This window comes from Telmatherina bonti (genome assembly GCF_933228915.1).
Source record: "Telmatherina bonti genome assembly, chromosome: 3".
Lineage (NCBI taxonomy): Eukaryota > Metazoa > Chordata > Actinopteri > Atheriniformes > Telmatherinidae > Telmatherina > Telmatherina bonti.
Window position 1 is genome coordinate 5,023,611 of NC_136621.1, and position 24,179 is coordinate 5,047,789.

The 24,179-nt window shown below is 46.0% G+C and overlaps 2 protein-coding genes across 2 annotated transcripts; both read left to right on the forward strand.

The window, feature by feature from the left end:
• Window positions 1-4,819: 4,819 nt before the first annotated feature.
• acta1a (actin alpha 1, skeletal muscle a) lies at window positions 4,820-11,570 on the forward strand (the record flags this gene model as incomplete). Its single annotated transcript, XM_079264992.1, is given in 9 exon segments — window positions 4,820-4,948; window positions 5,077-5,122; window positions 5,125-5,357; window positions 5,361-5,388; window positions 6,495-6,668; window positions 6,805-6,993; window positions 7,070-7,106; window positions 7,108-7,249; window positions 11,427-11,570. Coding segments are annotated over 9 exon segments (1,122 nt in total).
• Window positions 11,571-14,055: 2,485 nt separating this feature from the next.
• Window positions 14,056-22,666, forward strand: ccsapa (centriole, cilia and spindle-associated protein a; the record flags this gene model as incomplete). Its single annotated transcript, XM_079265043.1, has 4 exons — window positions 14,056-14,065; window positions 19,775-20,166; window positions 21,809-22,131; window positions 22,487-22,666. Exons 2-4 carry the CDS (start codon window positions 19,803-19,805, stop codon window positions 22,664-22,666), a joined length of 867 nt encoding a protein of 288 aa, XP_079121169.1. The 5' UTR covers window positions 14,056-14,065; window positions 19,775-19,802.
• Between the last annotated feature and the right edge of the window lie 1,513 nt (window positions 22,667-24,179).

Genomic DNA, 24,179 nt, shown 5'->3' on the forward strand with positions numbered 1-24,179 from the left:
TTCCTTCCAGCATCTTACAACGTTCCAGATCTTGTTTTTTGCTCTTTTCTAAATAAAAGTTTTGCTATTTCTTGTTCCTTCCGTCACTAACAGATGATTTAAGAGTTTGGTAAAGTAAATCTCTGAAACAACTCTGACGCTGCTCAGCCTTGGTGAGCGATGAAGAGCAGATGTTGCTTATAAATAGAAGAGCTGCAGCTTGACGGGAATCCTCCTCCGTGATCCACTTTCAGCGCCACAGCGGCTGCTGATGGCTCTCATGAAAACAGCGGATCAAGGCGAGATTAGACCTCAGCTGGAGACAATCTGCTTCACCAAACCTCCCATTCAGTAAAACACGAACGCCGCAGAGCAGAGGTCAGAAGCAGGAAATAAACCCTCATTAACAGGAGAGAATCATTTCCTGGACGTGTTTTCACACGACGGCAGCATTTCCATCAATCATGTCGGTATCGGATTAGAGATCTGATTCTTGTCGATGCCAACGTTTTACGGCACGAGCAGGTTTTCGTTGCCAACCGGAAAACAATTGTATGTTTAACTCTTTAAAGCCAGACCCAAGGAGGTAATGTAGAGAAAATTCTCATATTTAACACCAAGTCTCTTATCTGCCCTTTAACAAAATATAAGAAAAAAAAAGGTTTTCTGTTCTATGTACCGTTAATTAGCTTCTGTAGCTGGGGATCGGACCACCGGGGTCCCCGCCTTAAGCCACCGTCCCGCTAACATTGCACTCCACCCTCATGTCCCATGGCTGGTGGGCCCAACTGGGTCCTCTCCTCCGTGACCCACCTCCAGGCCTGGATCCAGGGGGTCCCCTGTAACCCACAAGGGAAACTTGGCTCATAATTGTTTTTATTCACTTTGTCACGAATAGAAGCTTCGTCCGCAGGGTGACCGGGCTCTCCCTTTGGGTGAGGAGCTCGGTCGTCCAGTTGGAGATCAGAGTAGAGCCGCAGCTCCCGCATCCAGAGGAGCCGATGAGGTGGATAAGGCATCTGGCCAGGATGCCTCCTGCACCTCTCGCTGGTGAGATGTTCCAGGTGGGTCGTCCTGGGAGAAGACTTGAGAGGCTGCGTCCCGACTTGCCAGAGAAGCGCCATTTATTACCGTTTAACATTATTCTAGTGCTAAAGGTGTCCACCAGGGACAGTAGACGAGGAGAGGATAGTGTTCGACGGGGTTTGGAGCAAAGGTTTTACCATAAAATGATGCAAAAGGTCTCAGAAACTGAATGATAGAAACAGCATTAAAAGGCTGAACTGGTTTCCCATTTTTCCATCGATCAGTGCCATTCGTCACCCGTTGTGTAACGTTTGTATCCGTAGCAGAGTTGGAGGCTTTTGGACCAGTTCTTGGTTCAGATCAGAGGTTGTGCAGGTCAGAGTTGGAAACCAGACTCCACATCCCAACCTGTGAAATCAGCTGATAACATAAAACTCATAAGTTCCTGTTAAACTTTCCAGCCATTCACTCAAAAAAAAACAAACATTGAATTTGTTTTCTCATATTTACAGTTGAATGTTTCAGGTGGTTTATTGGTTCGGTTACAGTTGGTTTAGTTTATGCTTTCAGTTTGTGGCTCCAAGTCAGAAATGTTAAATTCATTTTAGTTCAGGAGACACAATTTGACGTGAACAGCGTTGGACCAATCAATAACACCGATCTGTAAACATTTTTAATGATTTTCCTTTTGGAAAAAAGGAACAACCTGGAATTTATTGATAACGTACGGGCCTCCCTGCCCAGTACGGACCCCCTGCCCAGTACGGACCCCCTGCCCAGTATGAACCTCCCTGCCCAGTATGAACCTCCCTGCCCAGTACGAACTTTCCTGCCCAGTACGGGCCTCCCTGCCCAGTACGGACCCCCTGCCCAGTATGAACCTCCCTGCCCAGTGCGAACTTTCCTGCCCAGTACGGACCCCTACCCAGTACGGGCCTCCCTGCCCAGTACGAACTTTCCTGCCCAGTATGAACCTCCCTGCCCAGTGCGAACTTTCCTGCCCAGTACGGACCCCCTGCCCAGTACGGACCCCCTGCCCAGTGCGAACTTTCCTGCCCAGTGCGAACTTTCCTGCCCAGTACGGACCCCTACCCAGTATGGGACCCCAGTCTGAATGCTTGACAACCTGGTCTTAGTAAACACATTCACACAAGTCACGTTGAAAACTGAATGAGTGTGTTCTTTCAGACTATGATGCACCAGTAACCATACTGGTTAACCAGTTTTTAGTCTATGTGTCTCTACTTGTCTCTAGGCCACCTGTCCCTACTGGTTTCTAATCTACCGGTTTCTAGCAGTTTCTAGTCCAGATGTCTTTACTGGTTTCTAGTTCATTCGAGTTTGGAGCATTTTTTATGCTGTGATGACTCATCGATTAAAGTTTCTCTGAAAACGATCCAGTACCACTGGAACTGATCTGGTACAGGGACTGGACCGGATCTGGTCAATAACTAGGACTGAACTGAAACTGGATTGGGACTTGACTGGAACTGGACTGGGAATGGTGGGAAAATCAGAAAAGCTGTGAAAGATCCCGACAAAGTGAGACAAAGAAGTTCTGGATCTGGACTGGGAGTAAAAAGTGAACAGCAGCAACGATTAGAGTCCAGTTTAAGGTCCAAACGTCATATTATTGCTGCTGAACATCAGAGGTTTCTCTGGGTGACGGATATTTTTATGTGTGATGTCTTCTTCCTGTTGAGCTTCATGGTCTGAAGCTGCCCGGCTGCTGTGAACCTCTGAGGACCAGTCAACAGGTGGATAAACGCTGCCGAGCCTCAGCTTTTGTCCCGCCAGCGTTTGTGTCGTCCTGCAGCTGTTGGTCCTGATCTGCCGGAGTTAAAACAGGAGCATGCACACCGCTCAGCTGCCTGGTGGATATTCCTGTTGGGTTTCCATCAAACCTGAACCAACGTGTGAGTTTGGGTTCTTTACGGGCTGCATTTGCTGACACTTCATGTAGAGCCTCAACCCGTCTGGACTCTTCTGAGATCTTTCTGCGTTTTAACTGATCAAATGTCAGTTTATATCAAAAGTAGTTTTTGTTTCCAGCTGTTTTACTCGTTAAACACTTTTTGTTTCTATGTGTTTTGTTGTTGTTCTGTGGGTCCAGCTTTGTCACATTGGGGCAGAGTTTGGCTCCAAATTGTGCAGGTTTGGGATCTCATCTCCACATCTTCCTTGCACTGAGATCTTCTCCAGAGATGACAAGTCTTGTTTAGTTAGTGCCGGCCCACACCATCACACCACCTCCACCAGAAGATGTTTCCCAGTCGTTGCAGAAATCAGCGCCACGTTCTCCACATCTTCTCTGCACTTCGCTGCAGCAGGGTCCATGATCACTGGAGCCACTAGTCACCTGGAAGATCAAACCAAGAATCTTCAGCAGAATCAGCTGTCTGGCGAAGACTACGCACGTTTTTCATGGGTGCAACACACATACAGACCTCTGAAATCACGTTTTCCTTACAAAAGTGACTCCATCTGAAAGGAAATAAACAGACTTCCCACTAATTTAGGATTTTTGTTTGCTGTGAAAACTTTGCTGTGACCCCTAAAGTCTCGCGCGTGGGTTTTTCTTCCACTTGCAGAGAAAAAAAGATTTGCTTGCCATAAAAGCATGAAGTGTGTGCGTGACTCCACGCGTCACGGTCAGTCCCCGTGGTCCCTCTCCATATATGTCCCGCTGGCGCGCGAGCCTCCGTGCGCATGCGGCGACCAAATAATTAAATAATAATCCTCTGACATTCCTGTGTGGAGGGTGAGGACGGGGGGGGGGGGGGGGGGGGGGGTGTATAGGGACCCCGGCGGCCCCTGAAGGGCCTCCACCCCCCCACGCAGCTGGAAGCAGCAGCCGGGGAGCAGCAGAGGCCTGGCGGAGCGGCGTGTCGGGCTTTGGCTGGTTTGTGGCTGGTTGGGATGAGAGCAGATGGAGAATAATCCGGGTTAAGTGGTTAACTAACCACCGCACGTGACTCAGTTCAACTTCACCGGATAGAAAAATCAAGCTGCTGCGTTCACATGCTGTCGGACATCCTACAACTGCAACATGTCCGCCAAACAAACCACAATTATGTGAAAGGGAGACATTAACAGTTGGCAGTCAGTCAGTTCATTTAAACACGGGTTTTAAGATCTGAATGCTAAATAGTTGTGCAATAGTTCATTTGGATTAATCGTCTTGTTTTCTAGAACTTTAATTAATCAGAAAAAATCAGGACGTTATCCTAAAGTTAAATATGTTCAGACAGAATGGCGTTTCTTTTTCCAAGAAAGTAGTCTCACCTCCACCATAGCACTTCAATTTTTACTCATCAAAGCTCAGATGGCGGAATTTATTGGGAACATTTGAAGGCATCACTTCCCTAATGAGGTTTAATTGTGTTTTTGTTTGCAGCTTAATGACTTGGTGTTATCAGAGGAAAGTAAACCAACCTGAGCTGGGGGGGGTCAACATGTTAGCAGTGATGGATGAAAAGGAGCAGAGTTTACGCACCTGGATTTATTATAAATCATAACAGTTTCATTTATACTCATATGATGAATGAAAGTTCGGTTTAACATTTAGAGATTACGTCTAAAGTCTAGATAGAAACAGTTTTAGAGCTCATAAAAGCAGCTGATTGACAGAAAATGATTACTGGAAAAGTAATCCCAACACTGTATAGATTCAGTTTTATCTGTAATAAAAGCAGTCAGACTGAACTGAACCACAGCAGCAGCTTTATAAAGACATGAATCTGGGATTTGTCCTGCAGACTGTCACACTGTGAAACCTCATGTCCGTCAGCTTTCTCCCTCAGAACCTGCAGGAATGTGTGACAACGATGAGACCACCGTGCTTGTGTGTGACAACGGCTCTGGGTTGGTGAAGGCTGGCTTTGCCGGAGACGATGCCCCCCGTGCCGTGTTCCCCTCCATCGTCCGCCATCCTCATCACCAGGTAACAAGCACTGCAGCATCACATAGAAACTAAAAACTTCTCGGATATTTCCAACTCTTCTCATCTCATCAGCCCTTTCCTGGTGAAGATCTCTGAGCTCCACTTTCTGTTGTCAACGCTCCTCTCAGGGTGTGATGGTCGGCATGGGTCAGAAGGACTCCTACATGGGGGATGAGGCCAGAGCAAGAGGGGCATCCTGACCCTGAAGTACCCCATCGAACATGGCATCGTCACCAACTGGGACGATATGGAGAAGATCTGGCACCACACCTTCTACAACGAGCTGAGCGTGGCCCCCGAGGAGCACCCCACCCTGACAGAGGCCCCCCTCAACCCCAAAGCCAACAGAGAGAAGATGACCCAGATCATGTTTGAGACCTTCAACATCCCCGCCATGTACGTGGCCATCTAGGCCGTGCTGTCGCTCTACGCCTCTGGCTGTACCACCGGTGAGTCCACGTTGTACATTTTAATCTCTCTCAGCTTCATTTCTAAGCTTTAAAAAACGTGTTTTGGTTGTAGGAACATAAATCGATGTACCAGTCGATCTACGTTCCTACCCTCACCTATGCTCATGAGCTGTGGGTCGTGACTGAAAGAACCAGATCTCGTACACAGGCGGCTGAAATGGGTTTCCTCCGCAGGGTGGCCGGGCTCTCCCTTAGAGATAGGGTGAGGAGCTCAGTCATCCGGGAGGAGATCAGAGTAGAGCCGCTGCTCCTTCGCATGAGAGGAACCAGTTGAGGTGGCTCGGGCATCTGGTCAGGATGCCTCCTGGACCTCCCTGGTGAGGTGTTCCAGGCACGTCCCTCTGGGAGGAGACCCCGGGGAAGACCCAGGACACGCTGGAGGGATTATATCTCTCGGCTGGCCTGGGAACGCCTCGGAATCCCCCCGCAGAGTTGGTAAATGTGGCTGGGGAGAGGGAAGTCTGGGCTTCCCTGCTTAGGCTGCTGCCCCCCGCGACATAAGATGGATGGATGGATGGACGGACAGATGGATAAACAGATGGATGGATGGATGGACGGATGGATAGTTGATGGATGGATGGGTGGATGGACGGATGGATAGTTGATGGATGGATGGGTGGATGGATAGTTGATGGATGGATGGATAAACGGATGGATGGATGGATGGATAAACGGATGGATGGATGGATGGATAAACGGATGGATGGATGGATGGATGGATAAACGGGAGGATGGATGGATGGACGGACAGATGGATAAACAGATGGATGGATGGATGGACGGATGGATAGTTGATGGATGGATGGGTGGATGGATAGTTGATGGATGGTTGGATAAACGGATGGATGGATGGATGGATAAACGGATGGATGGATGGGTGGACGGATAGATGGACGGATGGTGTTTTGGTCGTAACAAGTCATGATACTGTGATGATAAACATCTTTAAAAAGTTATATGAAACATGCGAAGCTGATGGAATCCAGAAATATTCTCTTCAGAGTCTGTAGATCCTGAGAAAAGCCCTCTCCACCCAGAGACCCGGATCATCACTGAGACGATGCTTTACTGATCAGACCTGTCTCTGCTCTCTGGTATTGTTCTGGACTCCGGCGACGGCGTGACCCACAACGTGCCCATCCATGAAGGCTACGCTCTGCCTCACGCCATCATGCGTCTGGCAGGCCGCGATCTGACCGACTACCTGATGAAGATCCTGACTGAGCGCGGCTACTCCTTCGTCACAACAGGTAGACACAGACACAAACAACCGGGAGAATGAGACGGAAGCGGGAACGCCGGTGCTCGGAGCCTCTGCAGTAGTCTGCTGTGGGATTCTGAGCAGTTTTGGTACGCAGAGTCTGATCTGGTTTCTTGTTTCTCCAGCTGAGCGTGAGATTGTCCGGGACATCAAGGAGAAACTCTGTTACGTTGCTCTGGACTTTGAGAACGAGATGGCCACTGCCTCCTCCTCCTCCCTGGAGAAGAGCTATGAGCTGCTTGATGGTCAAGTCATCACCATCGTCAACGAGCGCTTCGGTTGCCCCGAGACCCTGTTCCAGCCCTCCTTCATCGGTGTGTGGAACCGGCTGAATCTGGTCCTTACAGCCAGTGTTTCCACTAAGAGACACTAATCCGAGCCTCTCTGCAGGTATGGAGTCCGCTGGGATCCATGAAACTGCTTACAACAATCATGAAGTGTGACATCGACATCCGTAAGGATGTAAGGACCAACAACATGCTATCTGGCGGCACCACCATGTACCCGGGTATCACTGACCGCATGCAGAAGGAGATTACTGCCCTGGCTCCCAGCACCATGAAGATCAAGGTCAGGAAGCTCTTCACCACAGGCGTGTTCCATGTGTTTGTTCATACAAGTATAAAACAGTGAGAGCAAACTTCCTGGTTTCCTCCCTAAACACATCTTCTCAGATAGTTCCCACAAAGACCAGGGGCCTCATTTACGAAGCACAAAACCTGGCGTATGCCAATTATAGTCAACTTTTGAGATTTATGGAAACACGACTTGGCGGTAAAACGTCCCGACCTCCACGCCAACTCTGACCCTGGCGTACGCACAAAATCTGGAGAAACGGGAAACGGCGACACCAAAGGCGGAAAATAAAACCAAAGAAATGGTGTGAAATTTGATACATTTGTTCAAAATCAAATATAAACCTTTACGCAGAATGCCGTACATTAACAGCGTTTGCAAAAAAAAACAAGGAAAAAAAAAACCCGCCCATTTGATATTGTTCCTCCACCACGGAAAACATCAACCACTAAAACCTGTTCTGAAACTAAACACTTCTACGTGTCATAAAAACCACTTCACACAGTTAATTCGTACAGAAGCCGCCATGATAATAAAAGTCTAAAAGAATAATTGCATTAAAATGATGTGTCGTCCATCATCAGGCTTATCAGGTGTTTCCTCCACCTGCAGATACAGAACATGAAGTGATGGTTGGATATAAAATGCTCCCCAATGCGTAAAGGCGCACAGTGGCTTATCTGTCCCTGCTGATGAGCTTGGAGACTCTGGACTCCAGTCCGGCACCACAGAACGATGTTCTCCACAGCCAGACGTGGTGTAGCGGCCATCGGGCAGATGGAGGCAGGTGGAGGTGCCTCCATGCCCAGGAGGAAACCTGTTGTACAGCTGCAGATGTGTGCAGATAGTGGAGACGCTACATAACATGCTACTAAATGACGTCAGCGCTTCACCTGCGTTCACCTGATCAATCATCCAATCTGAATGATTGTGTTGTCAATCATCCTCTCACGTTGGAACCAAACGCTGCTGCTTTACGTCTAGAAGTGATGCAACACATCAGAGGAGGAGAATTCTGATTTATTCACAAGTTTATCTTTAGTGTGGTTTCTGTCAGGGTGGTGTTTATTTCTCTCCATCTCCTCCACCTCCTCCTTCATGGCAGTTATTGGTTCCTCTGCGAGGACACCGCAGCTAGGACACAAGGTGGAACCACTGCCCCCCCCCCTCTCCGACCACATCTGCAGCGCTGCAACCCAGCTGGGACACACAGGAGCACCAGTATGTTCCCAGTAAATAAACTGGAGTCAGAGACGTCTCATTTATGTCCGTTCATTTTATAATCTGAAACAAAGGAATGAAGCACTTCCAGCATCATCTGGAGCATTTTGTTCCAGCGTATCTCTGGACTCCTTCATTTTCCCGCCAGCTTCTAATCTGTGGGAGTGGGCAGCGGCCCCCCTTCCTCCTCCTGTGGACCAAGATGTCCTCTCTCCCTACATTTTATTGTCTGACCACTTTATTTGTCCTTTCTGGATAAGTCCGGTGGTCTGATGAGACGCTGACAGCATCTGTCCCCTGCTGACCTCCTCTGTCTTTCTGCTGGTGCTGATGTCCATCCCGTCTCCACCAGATAAAATATTTTTACATTTTACAACTTTATCTATTAGAATTTCTTCCTCATTTCCCCAAAATTCTTCTTTTGGGCTTTTTTCCCTGCAGGATCCGTCATGGAAATGAGATGGATTAATATTTATCAGGGTGTTCACCTGACCTTATATGGCCAACATGTGGGCATGACAAGATGTTCCCTCACGTGCGCAACATTTACTGTTGATCCTGATTCATGAAGCGAAACAGGCGTGGGACGTGCGCGCGCACTGCTTTGTAAATCGGGAAGTTTTTTTGCACCACATTTCCTGTTTTCCGTACGTATGCCACCTGTAGTCATCGTTGCTACGTACAGTTTGATAAATGAGGCCCCTGATCACAAACCTGAGACTTTATTTACCACAAAACTCTGCTGGCACCCCGACGCTTTCGCTTATCTCTTATAGAACATCTCAGGAACGGCAGCGTGTAACTCTGAATAAAACTTGTGATGGATGTTTTAGTCTTCAGGTGATCTGCAGAACTTTTCCAGCTTTTCTCTCCGTCCAGGAGGTTTACAATCCAGACACAACATGTTGTGTTTATTCAGAGATCAGGGATGTCCAGTGCCGGTCCCCAAGGACCACAATCCTGCAGGCCTTCCATGTATCCCTGCTCCAACACACCTGGTTTCCATTAAATGGATCCAACAACCAATGAAGTTCTGCACAATGATTGATTATAGTTTGAGGCAGGTGCGTTGGAGCAGGGATACATGGAAAACCTGCAGGACAGCGGCCCTCGAGGACCGACTTTGGACACCATGCTCTAGATGGTAAATCCACCATTATTTATCACATCTTCATCACCATCACTACCATGTTGCTAAGAGACCTCTATTTTCACCTGGACATGATGATGAAGACACTTCCTGTCAGACTTTCCACCAAGAGAGCTTAAACTGATGGTAACGTCCAATCAGGAGCAGCCAAAGATCAACAAGTGATGAGAAAAGCAGGAAAATAATTATCCTCTATGGCTGGAATAAAGCCAAGAAGACGTTTGGGATGCAGCTGAGGTGGAGGTGCTGCAGTGAGGAGAGCAGCTAGATAGTAGCTGGAAGACGTGTGGAAACATGGAGACAGTGTGTGTGTGTGTGTGTGTGTGTGTGTGTTTAGGACGTAAGAGAATGATGTGCAGATGAGAAAAGGCTTGGTCACTGCTGATCTATGTGTTATGTCTACAAACTTCTGGTTACTCTTTATGCTGCTGTATTTATTCATACATTCATTTTACATCATTTTAGCTTCAGAATCTGACAGCTGAGGCTGAAAACATCACGTCTGCATTGAAACATCACATCTACATGGAAACGTCACGTCTACATGGAAACGTCACGTCTACATGGAAACGTCACGTCTACATGGAAACATCACGTCTGCATGAAAACGTCACGTCTCCATGGAAATGTCATGTCTCCATGGAAACATCACGTCTGCATGGAAACGTCACGTCTCCATGGAAACATCACGTCTGCATGGAAACATCACGTATCCATGGAAACATCACGTCTGCATGGAAACGTCACGTCTCTATGGAAACATCACGTCTCCATGGAAACATCACGTCTGCATGAAAACGTCACGTCTGCATGGAAACGTCACGTCTCCATGGAAACATCACGTCTGCATGGAAACGTCACGTCTCCATGGAAACATCACGTCTCCATGGAAACGTCACGCCTCCATGGAAACATCACGCATCCATGGAAACATCACGTATCCATGGAAACATCACGTCTGCATGGCAACGTCACGTCTCCATGGAAACATCACGTCTACATGGAAACGTCACGTCTGCATGAAAACGTCACATCTGCATGGAAATGTCATGTCTCCATGGAAACATCACGTCTGCATGGAAACGTCACGTCTGCATGGAAACATCACATCTGCATGGAAACATCATGTCTCCATGGAAACATCACGTCTCCATGGAAACATCACATCTCCATGGAAACGTCACGTATCCATGGAAACATCACGTCTGCATGGAAACGTCACGTCTCCATGGAAACATCACGTCTACATGGAAACATCACGTCTGCATGAAAACGTCACGTCTGCATGGAAACATCACGTCTGCATGGAAACATCACGTCTGCATGGAAACATCATGTCTCCATGGAAACATCACATCTACATGGAAACATCACGTCTGCATGGAAACATCACATCTGCATGGAAACGTCACGTCTGCATGGAAACGTCACGTCTGCATGGAAACATCACATCTACATGGAAACATCACGTCTGCATGGAAACATCACGTCTGCATGGAAACGTCACGTCTGCATGGAAACGTCACGTCTCCATGGAAACGTCACGTCTCCATGGAAACGTCACGTCTGCATGGAAACGTCACGTCTGCATGGAAACGTCACGTCTGCAGGCTGGCTGGGGTTAACTAGGTTCAGCTTCCACATGAGGTTTTATAATAAACATAAAACATGTGGACTAAAAGGAACAAAAACGACTTGGTCCTTTAAGGGTTAATCCCAGAGGTTAAATATTATTATTGCAGTTTGATCGTGTGAAGTGCTATGATGCAGAAAAACATTAGTCTTCATCCTCCTGTGCAGATCATCGCTCCACCTGAACGGAAATACTCCGTCTGGATCGGCAGCTCCATCCTGGCCTCCCTCTCCACCTTCCAGCAGATATGGATCAGCAAGCAGGAGTACGATGAAGCCGGCCCCAGCATCGTCCACTGCAAGTGCTTCTAGAAGCGGAACTCCAAACCCGAAGCATGAAGACACGATCCCAGACCTCAGACCCGACATCATCGTCTCAGAGCGACATGTTTGTTTTCCACCTGCAGGGATCACGTGGTGCCTCACCTGTACAGAACTTATTTATTCCTTCTGTTGTAAATGTGATGTTTCCTGTGGGAATGGAGTTTAATGTGTGTGTGTGCGTGTGTGTGTGTGTGTGTGTGTGTGTGTGTGTGTGTGTGTCATGTTAAACTTTATGAAGCTTCAAGCTGAATTCAGGCGCAGCTGCGAGCTAAACACACCCATGTCCATAAAAATAATATGTTTATACTAAATATGTTTACTACCAGTGTTTGATACAAACCGTGGAGCCCTGACCCATCACTGTGATCTGTATTCTCGAGTGGGTTGGCCTTTGTCCACCAGGAGGTTGGGACTCTGGTACATCTGTATTTATAAGGCCATGCTTGGACTCTTATTTATATTTGTGACTTACTCACACAGAGAAATGTCGATTCGTATGGTTTGTGATCAAACAACTGTCTGCTGCTCTCCATTCGCCAGCACTGAACTGGGAAAATTATTGCATCATGTTCTACGTGGAACATGATGCAAAAGGATTGGAAACTAACAGATCTTATTTCACTGAATGACTTTAAATCCAGACTGAGAGCATCTGAGACAGCCTCCTCTATCTGTCACTGTTTTGTTTTGTTTTGTTTTTTGTAAGTAATTGATCAAACTTTCTTGATCAAACTGATCCAGAAAGCTGCTTCTGTGCTTGGAGTAACTCTGGAGCCGCTGGAGCTGATTGTCCAAAGAAGAATGCTGCACAAGCTGATGAAGATGATGGAGGATTCTTCACACCCTCTCCACAACACAGTGATGAAACAACAAAGTGTGTTCAGTGAGAGGTTTCTTCAGGTCCGATGTAAGACTGAAAGATACAGAAGATCATTCCTGCCAGCAGCCATCAGCCTCCGGAACAAGACCTCCTCTAGTTAATTATTATTATATACTACAATATGGGATTTCCCATTGGGGATAAATAAAGTATTTTTCATTTTCATTTCATTTCATTCGATTGTAATTGTGATGTTGCTGTAATTAATTCTTTTTGCTGCCTCTTGGCTAGGACTCCTTGAAAAAGATGTTTTTAATCTCAATGGGACTTTCCTGGTTAAATAAAGATTTAAATAAAAGTATTTATGGCCAGTAGCAAAGGTTAAAGATTAAACTACAGCTATTTGGAATAATTATCACAACGAATAGAAATACATTTTAAGGAATATATTAAAATAAATCAAAGATCATAGATGATGCAGCATCTGTATCTGCTTTCACACATTTTCATATTTATTATAAATGGAGTAATAAATTATTACTCTTTTTTTTTCTTTTTTGTCTGTTGTTTATTTTTACGTCCTATGAGTAAATCAAGTTTTCCCTGAAACTGCTTTTTAAACTACGATCTTTAAACAGATAAATTCTGTTTTCAGGTTTTTTGGTCAGTTTTTTTACTGCACAGATGGAGGCTGAGCACGCATGCGCAATGGAAAATCATATTTCGGTCTTCATCACTATATTTATACTCCTGTTCCGTCAAGTTCACGATAAACACCCCGATAAACGTAAACTGGAAATAGACGGACTTTCTTTCAAATTAAGTTTTAATAATTTCAAATTAAGTTTTTATATATATATATATATATATATATATATATATATATATATATATATATGTATATATATATATATATATATATATATATATATATATATATTAAGGAGGTTAATTTAGCCTATAGTATTTTATAAAACAGACAACTAACTACAACTAATTTAGGTCTAAACCAGTGTTTTTTGACCACTGTGCCGTGGCACACTAGTGTGCTGTGAGAGATTATCTGGTGTTCCCTGTGAAATTACCCAATTTAACCTTAATTGGTCTAAAAAGCAGGCCCCAGTGAAAGAAAATAAAATTCCTTTATCTGATTTCTATTCAAGAGCCTTTGACAAGATGGACTTTATATTATGATTGTGGACTTCATAAAAATAACATTTTGGTTTGTGGTGTGTCTTGTGATGTTTTTGTGAAAAAGTAGTGCCTTGGCTAAAGAAAAAAAAAAAAAAGGTTGAAAAACACTGGTCTAAAGGTAACTAAGGTTACCTAGCAGCTGGCCTTAAACAGAGCTGACTAGCATCACCACCTCTACCCTTACCTCTGTCTTTAATCCTTACCAAGATTATATATTGTTTATTAATATTATTATTTATTTTATTAATTTTTTTTAATCAGCAGGTGTCAAAATTTACCCTGTTAAGGTAGCAGGTTTATGGTCACTCTCAGGTTTATTTTGTAGGTCACACCGGAAGTGTGAAACATCATTGCTGGCTTGGTCTCAGCTCTCGGTGTTTGGTGTCAGCGGGATGATGCTCGCCGTGTGACCGCGGATCTGCAGCGACAGACAGGGTTGGAAGGCCGGGACGTGAGGAACAACATCCAGGTGAGTTAACAGAACATTTAGGCTGAATATTTCCTCCCGGAAGGTTCAGGGTTCTCACCTGGTTTACGGAGCAGCAGCAGGCAGGTGAGGAGCTGGAGCCATCTTTACTTCCCATGTTTGGACCTTTTATTGGACCTAAGTTGTTTTTTCCTACAGGTGCATTTGCATTAAGGTGTGTGTTAGTTTCCCTGCTGTCGACAAGCTGAAGCCTCCTGCATGGGAAGAACTGAAGGAAATATGATCTTCTTCAGATGCAGCGCCAGTGTGTGTGTGTGTGTGTGTGTGTGTGTGTGTGTGTGTGTGTGTGTGTGTGTGTGTGTGTGTGTGTGTGTGTGTGTGTGTGGCATTAAAACAGAAATTAGCCAGAGAAAGTGGCTGCCAGTGTGGCATTGTCTCTGGATCAGATGTAGGCCTGCTCTAAGAAATGAATTTTTCATCAACATGTTTACCGGAGGTTGCATGTATTTAAATAATAATTTACAACAAAGAGACAGAGGTGTGTGTGTGTGTGTGTGTGTGTGTGTGTGGGTGGGTGGGTGGGTGGACGAACAGCAGACTGATATAGACGCTGTGCTACTGATTGTGTTGCATGAGTAATAGTTGTGGTACAGACAGTAGTAAAGCTGTAATAAGCTCCAATCCTCCTCTGAGGTAATCTGTTGGGAGGTGGGCGGAGCTTACAGGTGGACCAGGTACTGCTGCATGAACTCATCTGTAATAATTGAACTGGAATTGGACCTCTCCACCATCATAGACGTCCAGCCAACTGCGTGGTGTTTCTGTCGGCGCTCTCGGAGGACCTGGTCCCGCTCTCTGTTGAGAGGAAGATGCTGGTAAAACGGAAATCCAACACACCTCATCCTGTGTGTGACATTGTGGGGGCCCCTCGGTGGCAGACTGCTGCACCCACTTCAATACAAATACAAATACAAAGACATTTTAGTATAAAGAATGATTCAGAATTATCTGCTTTACACCAGATCTGTTGTCAGGTTCTACTCAAGCCTTTTACATTGAAGTGGGTCAATATTAGTCTCAACAACATTGGTCCAACTGGACTGTCCAATCAAAACGGACCTTTTAAATAACATCTCCTGCTCTCCGCCAGAGGTGGCGCTGCAATAAGAAGAACTGGTTCATCTATTAGATAATGAAGAACGGCTGTGGTTTCCAGTACTAAACAGCTGAATATAGAGCCGCATCAGATGCTGGTGGTCTGTGCTTGATCAGAACTGTGAACCGGGTCTCCCATCTCGGCCCCTTGGTGTTTACCCACAATGCTCTTTGTTTTATAGTCCACTTCCTGCATTTGGTCCGCTTGAAACAAACCAAGACCTGCGGTTGTAGACGGACTGAGTCTGCTGCTTTGCTTCGAATCAGAATTTACCCTCATAGTTACATTTCCCCAGTCCGCTTTCTGTGTTTGGTACATTTCCCCAGTCCGCTTTCTGTGTTTGGTACATTTCCCCAGTCCGCTTTCTGTGTTTGGTACATTTCCCCAGTCCGCTTTCTGTGTTTGGTACATTTCCCCAGATGAAGTTGGTGCGAATGTGACCTTACTCACCGTGTTTAAAGGTACGGTGGGAGATGCTTTCCAGGAGCTTTTTTTTATTTTTTTATTATATTGCTTAAAATTCCATTTCACACCCTGATTGCAGCTTTAACAGAAAAATAAAAATGTTCAGCCTCCTGTGGAACGGACAGGAATGGGGGAACATCAACCCATCGGCCTGTTGGCCATTGAATGGTGATATGTCAAACTTACCTGTATTCAGTCCCACCCCTCTCAACCACTCTTGACTAGCTACATTAGCAAGCGTACAAAAATACGGTGAACATTCAGGAATAAGCATTGCACGTGATTTTGAGGGGCGGCATCGGGGGGAACTGAAGTACGGGGGATTTGGACTGTTGAACTATGTATTTTTAAAATTTACCCCGACTGTTTTTCTAGGATCTCCAACACTTCTTTTAATGACTCAGAGAAACCTGACCTGCATGAAGAGGATAGAGCTGTTAAATGATGAAAAATAAAGCTCTCAAAGTAAACACTGCTCAAAATTAAACAGGGTTGGACTGTTGACATGTTTCCAGTATAACTAAAGAAATCAAACCTGTATCGTCCTATAAATCCCTATTTGCTATCCTCAAAAGACCACATTGCAAATATCAGCAGAAAAACAAAGGATCAATTCCCTCTAATGCATCACACTGTGTCATGGCACCGTATTGGACCGTATCCGGACATGTCACACCGTATCGGACGGTATACTGACATGTCGCACCATATCGTGTATACTGACACGTCGCACCGTATCAGATGGTATTCTGACATGTTGCATCGTATCGGAGCGTATTCTGACATGTCGCACCGTATTGGACCATATCCTGACAAGTTTTATCGGACTGTATCCTGACATGTTGCACCGTATCCTGTATACTGACATGTCGCACCGTATCGGAGCGTATTCTGACATGTTGCACCGTATCGGACGGTATCCTGACATGTCACACCGCATTGGACGGTATACTGACATGTCACACCGTATGTGACAGTATTCTGACAAGTTTTATCGGACAGTATACTGACATGTCGCACCGTATTGGAGAGTATTCTGACAAGTTTTATCGGACGGTATCCTGACATGTCACACCGTATGTGACGGTATCCTGACATGTCACACCGAATGGGACGGTATTCTGACATGTCACACCGTATGTGACGGTATCCTGACATGTCACACCGTATGTGACGGTATCCTGACATGTCACACCGAATGGGACGGTATTCTGACATGTCACACCGTATGTGACGGTATCCTGACATGTCACACCGAATGGGACGGTATTCTGACATGTCACACCGTATGTGACGGTATCCTGACATGTCACACCGTATGTGACGGTATCCTGACATGTCACACCGTATGGGACGGTATTCTGACATGTCACACCGTATGTGACGGTATCCTGACATGTCACACCGTATGTGACGGTATCCTGACATGTCACACCGAATGGGACGGTATTCTGACATGTCACACCGTATGTGACGGTATCCTGACATGTCACACCGAATGGGACGGTATTCTGACATGTCACACCGTATGTGACGGTATCCTGACATGTCACACCGTATGTGACGGTATCCTGACATGTCACACCGTATGGGACGGTATTCTGACATGTCACACCGTATGTGACGGTATCCTGACATGTCACACCGAATGGGACGGTATTCTGACATGTCACACCGTATGTGACGGTATCCTGACATGTCACACCGTATGTGACGGTATCCTGACATGTCACACCGTATGGGACGGTATCCTGACATGTCACACCGTATGTGACGGTATCCTGACATGTCACACCGTATGGGACGGTATCCTGACATGTCACACCGAATGGGACGGTATTCTGACATGTCACACCGTATGTGACGGTATCCTGACATGTCACACCGAATGGGACGGTATTCTGACATGTCACACCGTATGTGACGGTATCCTGACATGTCACACCGTATGTGACGGTATCCTGACATGTCACACCGTATGTGACGGTATTCTGACATGTCACACCGTATGTGACGGTATCCTGACATGTCACACCGTATGTGACGGTATCCTGACATGTCACACCGTATGGGACGGTATTCTGACATGTCACACCGTATGTGACGGTATCCTGACATGTCACACCGTATGTGACGGTATCCTGACATGTCACACCGAATGGGACGGTATTCTGACATGTCACACCGTATGTGACGGTATCCTGACATGTCACACCGAATGGGACGGTATTCTGACATGTCACACCGTATGTGACGGTATCCTGACATGTCACACCGTATGTGACGGTATCCTGACATGTCACACCGTATGGGACGGTATTCTGACATGTCACACCGTATGTGACGGTATCCTGACATGTCACACCGTATGTGACGGTATCCTGACATGTCGCACCGTATGGGACGGTATTCTGACATGTCACACCGTATGTGACGGTATCCTGACATGTCGCACTGTATGGGACGGTATTCTGACATGTCACACCGTATGTGACGGTATCCTGACATGTCACACCGTATGTGACGGTATCCTGACATGTCACACCGTATGTGACGGTATCCTGACATGTCACACCGTATGTGACGGTATCCTGACATGTCACACCGTATGTGACGGTATCCTGACATGTCACACCGTATGTGACGGTATCCTGACATGTCACACCGTATGGGACGGTATTCTGACATGTCACACCGTATGTGACGGTATCCTGACATGTCACACCGTATGTGACGGTATCCTGACATGTCACACCGTATGTGACGGTATCCTGACATGTCACACCGTATGGGACGGTATTCTGACATGTCACACCGTATGTGACGGTATCCTGACATGTCACACCGTATGTGACGGTATCCTGACATGTCACACCGTATGTGACGGTATTCTGACATGTCACACCGTATGTGACGGTATCCTGACATGTCGCACTGTATCGCGTGTCCTAACACGTCGCATCATATTGGACCGTATCCTAACAAGTTTTATCGGACGATATCCTGACATGTTGCACCGTATCGTGTATACTGACATGTCACACCATATCCGACAGTATCCTGACACGTCCCACCGTATCGTATCAGATTATATCGCATCGCACCGTCTCACATTGTATTGTTTCACATCAGTTTATATCATAGCCGTCCAAACTGCTGTGGGACTTCTCTAAACCTTTCTAGTGTGAGAACATCACGTCATGCCGTGAGTGTGTGTAGGTTGCCATCTGATGGTGTGTACAAAGCATCAGAAAATGACTCTTCTGTAATGTGAATTTCATCACTGTGGGATCGATTTAAAAATTTTTTTTAACTTTAATCTTATTTCATTTATTTAATCAGACTTAAGTTGCAGTTGTTTAATTTATTTGTATTGTGGTCTGACATCATGTTTGCTGTAAAATGGCACAAAATTAAATGAACTGAAATAAATTAGACAGATCAATTTGTAAATACATCTCATGTAGAAAACCAAAGTGCTTTGCATAGAACATTAAAATTGAAAGAAACAAAGTATATTAAAAATAAAAGAATTTAAACAATGTGAAAAATAAAAACAGACCATCTTGTCCATCCGGCCAAACTTTCAGTGAGTCTGGTTCCCTGGTGTGGACCCTAATCTCCACAACTGGGCTTCCACCTCGACTTCCCTTCGCCCAGAAAGAAATGTTACCATGTGAGGAATGAACAGCTGCATCAAAACGTTTTTATTCTGATTTAAAACAGCCGAGAGCTTCAGCAGACCTGTGGTTTTCTGGGACTACGTAGATCTGAGTCAGAGCTGGACTGAAGTTTTCTGTCTCAGTGAGCTGGCTGTAGTTCTGAGACTACTACCACCACCTAGCAGACCTTATTTTAAACCCAAATCTGATTCAGAAGCTTCATCTGGAGGACTGAAAACGAGACAGAAGCAACCACAGAGTATCCTCTCTGTTGGACATCTGACCCACAGAGAAACGTGACACTTTCATGGTGGATGTGATGCGGCGGCTGCTGTTGGAAAGCAACACAAAACCAGCTGAGCTCTGCTTAACTTTCATTTCTGTCACACAGGTCAAGCAGAAGCCCATTTTAACCAACTACTGCAGGGAAACGTGTTTAAAACACCTTCTTTTATTTAATTTCCGCAGTGTTTGGTACCAGACACGAGGAATCACCATGGTAACCAAGAAAGTAAGGACCGAATACATGAAGAAGTTCCGCGATCCAAAATGGGAGACGTTCTCCAAATGCTACGAGGATTCTCTGAAGTACCGCCTGACCAGGCGAGTGATGGAGCATTCCCACAAGCCCTGGTTCTGGGAGGGCTGGGACAGCTGCTCGGAGTCCAGCGGCTGGTCCACGCCCAGACTGACCCGCAACAAGGTGGCGCCTCTTTCTCTGCCGCCGTCCTCGGAGGTCAAGCAGAAGCTGCTGGAGCTGAAGACGAGCCCTGGCCCGGAGCCGCCTTCTGAGGACAGAGACACCGAGGTGGGGACGGGGGACGCTCCGGATGGAGACGCTGCACCAGGTGAGGCAGAAGGTGAGGAAGAACAGATCTACCTGCCTGACAGCCGGCTTGTTGTAAAACAGGTTCATCTGAAGTCACGCCACAAATGGTGACATTTGTTCAGCAGAACCAAGAAGTTTGGTTTTTCAGGGTTTCTGTGTTTTGTTTTTGTTTTAACCTTAAAGTCACTTACATCATAATCATCATCATCATCATCATCATCATCAGTTTCTCAGGACCAGCGGCATGTAACTGTGATGGTCATGTGACCCTCCAGCTGGTCTACGGAGGTTTTCCAGCATCTCTATCCATCCAGGAGGTCTACAATCCAGATTATAACAGCATTATTTATCACATCTTCATCACCATCACTATGATGTCATCACGTGATGATGATGATGAAGACACTTCCTGTCACGGCAGGCAGTGGAGGTGGTGAAGGAGTGGACCCAAACGCAGAGACAAGGGAACAAGGATGCAGGTTCAGGACTAATTTATTTTCCTCAGAGGAACCCAGGGAACTAAGAACAAACTAACTAAGTAACAAAATGATCCAGCAACCAAGGAATCAAACTGAAGGGTATAAATACACAGAACAAAACGAGACACAGGTGAAACAAATTAACTAAATGAACCCCGGTGAACTAAATCAATAGAAAATCTAAGAAGCTAAACAAGAACCAAGGGAACTAAGCAGGAAAAACTACAAAATAAAACAGGAAGCCCGAAAACAAAGCAAAGGGAAAAACCCAAATCATGACAACTTCCTGTCAGACTTTCCACCAATCAGAGAGCTTAAACTGACGGTAACGTCCAATCAGGAGCAGCCAAAGATCAGGAAGTGAAGAGAAATTTTGTCTCTGGAGAAACTTTCAGCTTGGTTTAGTCTTTTCTCCGGAAGCACCGTGTTTCCTCTGATGTCCGCCGCATGTCTGTCGCCTCCCCGTCGGACAGGCGTGTTATTCGTTCAGCGAGGTTCTGCCGACCGGCTCTGTAACGTCTGGAGCCTGGAACAGATCAGGTTCTCTGAAGCAGGAGGAGGAAATGGAAAAAAGCCTGTGGACCCCTTATAAGAGCTCTTCCAAGATCCGAATTACATCCATCGTTTATTCTTTTATTATTATTTATATTTTAGTTTTAGTGGAAAGAAGGAATAAAGACAGTAATAAACAGTAATAATGAATGAAAATAATGACTGGATGTTAACTGGGAATAAAACAGCTAATCGTCTAAATGTTCTTTCACTGAGAAAACAAACAAAACAGGCAAATCAGGGAGAGCAACAGCTGTTTCGGCGTTTTAAGGGTTCATTCATTTATTCATTCATTCATCATCCTAACCGCTTAGTCCGATGAAGGGTTGCAGGGACGCTGGAGCCTATCCCAGCAGTCTTTGGGCGAGAGGCTCGCCAGTCCATCACAGGGCCGTTTTAAGGGTTAAACGTTGTAAACAGTTTATATTGTTTTTAGATAACAGAAGACTCACTTTAAACGATCAGACGTCCTTCTGAGATCAGTTCACATAATCCAGAAAACGGCTTCGTTTTCTGGATTATGTTGCAGTTTTCAGGAATAAAAGAAAACATTATAAAATATCATTTTAAAAGGAAAACATGTGAACCGCTGAAGACAAAAGTTAATTTTCATTTCCTCTGTCCTCCGTCTCGTCCCCGCAGCGGCGCGAGACAAGCCTGAGGATGAACCCGGCGCCGGTTCCGTGCAGCCGACTCCGAACGCCAACGGACCCTCCGGTGACACGACGACAGACAACGGCCCCGTCGACTCCACGTCGTCTGATGGAGAGTCCTTGAACCCGACGCCACGACAACGTCACCGGCGTCGCACCCCTCGCTCTGAGCCGGGACACAGAGACAGTTCCCATGACGATCGACCAGCCGTAATCAGGAAGCCACCGAGGGCCAAGAGCCAACCAGCGGTCAGCAGCAGAGAGAACCGGAGAGCATCGAGCCGGCTGGACTGGACCGAGAGGCCCGTGGAGGTGCGTTTGTCTCAAAGGAAACTCTTCAGCACAAACTTTATTCATGTGGGATTTTTTTTCTACACAAATCTGCTATAAACTTCTTTTTTTCTTAGTTTTATATCTAATTTATTTCTATTTTATTATTCAATTTTTTTTTCATGTTATTCCTTTTTATTTTCTTTCTTTTTCATCTTATTGTCTTCACTGGATTTGTTTAGTTCAGATAAAATTGTAAATAAATGCGGGCATCATGTGGTCCAGAATATTCCCAGTGTGATCCTTCAGGTCGTTTCAACTGAGTCTATCAGAAACCAAACACTCTGCCAGCATCAATAATCCAGCAGCGCGCCGCCTTTCTCCGGTTTCTCTGCAGAGCCACTCGTCCAGCGCCGGCCTTCACACCCGGCGGGAGTCTGGGAAGTGGAGCTCCAACCTGGACCGTCGGAGGGCGCGGTCGGCTGACCTGGAGAAGATGAGGCGGTCGCAGCTGGCGGTGGCAGACGACCGCTGGATGACGGAGTACATGCGCTGCTTCTCTGCCCGGCTCAGGTAGAGACGAGCCCACGCGACGCCTGACGTTTCCGTGGCGGGAAGCAGAACTCAGCAGGTGTCGACTGTTCAGCCGACGCAGACTGGAACGTATGTTGTGTTGAAAATAAGAAGTGGGCAGAGATACTGTTGCAGGACTGAATGAAAGAAACAGGTTTTTCTGGCTTCAGTAAATAAACAAAGAATGTTTTATTCCCTGAAAGAGGAAAAGAGAAACATGAAATTAGCTTCTTGTCTGACTGCTGGCGATCCATCCATCAATAGATCAAATCACAGCTGATTTAACTCAATCATTCCATTTAGATCCAATAAAACAATGAAACGGTCGAGATGTCGAGCTCAAACGATCTGAACACGTTCTGGATGTGCAACTCGCAAAACAAAAGAACACACACACAGACACACACACACACACACACGTACGTTTGACCACATTAAAGGTGCAGTGCGTAACAAAATCAAAGTTTAGTGACAAAAATGTTTTCAATCGTTTGATTGATGATATTTTCATGTCACGGTTGTGTCCCTGGAGGGACTGATCAGTCTGCAGTCTCCTCATAACTGATCTGTGATTGATAACAGTTACAGACAACCATCAGCTGATTCTCTGTGTTCAGTCTGACTTCTGCCTTACGGCCAGATCTACTGACGTCCTGCTGCGAGTTTCCATCTGCGTTTGGGTCTGAACCGCGGTCTGCAGGTGATTTTACTAACAGCGATGCGTAAACAGTGGCAGGTGCCAACGTGCTGCAGACTCCAGTTAAATGAAGGTTTTGGTGTTTCCTGGTTTGCAGCATGACGAGTTTGGAGAGAAAACATGACCTACAGCAGAGAAATCTGACTGACATGCTCATAAACGCTGCATGGAAGCAGATTTATGAAGAAGTTAATCCTGTCTAAACTAAACCTACAAGCCAACCGTCTGAAGCAGCAGCTGAAGGCTGTTTTTCAAAAAGAAATCCAGCTACTGGAAACAAACTGGTTTGCTTCCAGGTTATGACCGCTGAGCGCATGGAGACAATGGTGGAGACATTTAGGACCTGGACGGCACAGCTGGAGATCCCAGCTGTGCCGTCCAGCTTGCGGGAATGCGTGACTCTTCCCACATCCATCCTGAGTTCCTCCAACATGCTGGATAAGCCAGATGTTCTGATGGTTGTTTCCTCCTTCATCCCAGAAATATTCCCACCAGGGTGGAAATAAAGCGTCTCCTCGCTTTGTTTCCACGTCTCCTTCTGCTGACAAGAACTGCAGCCATGTGCACACACACACACACACACACACACTGTTTTAAACGTGTTAAATACAGACACAGTTTCTATCAGCAACATTCATCCCAGGTTTGATCATACTGCAGCTGCTAAATTATTATAATTGACATTTTTTCCTCCCAACACAGAACAGTGCGCATATTGCATATTCATTGTGGCAGACGTACTGACAGGATGCAAACACGCTACTTTGCACCTTTAAACATGCAACCTTCGCTGTTAGTTCAATCAGAATGTACATTTTCT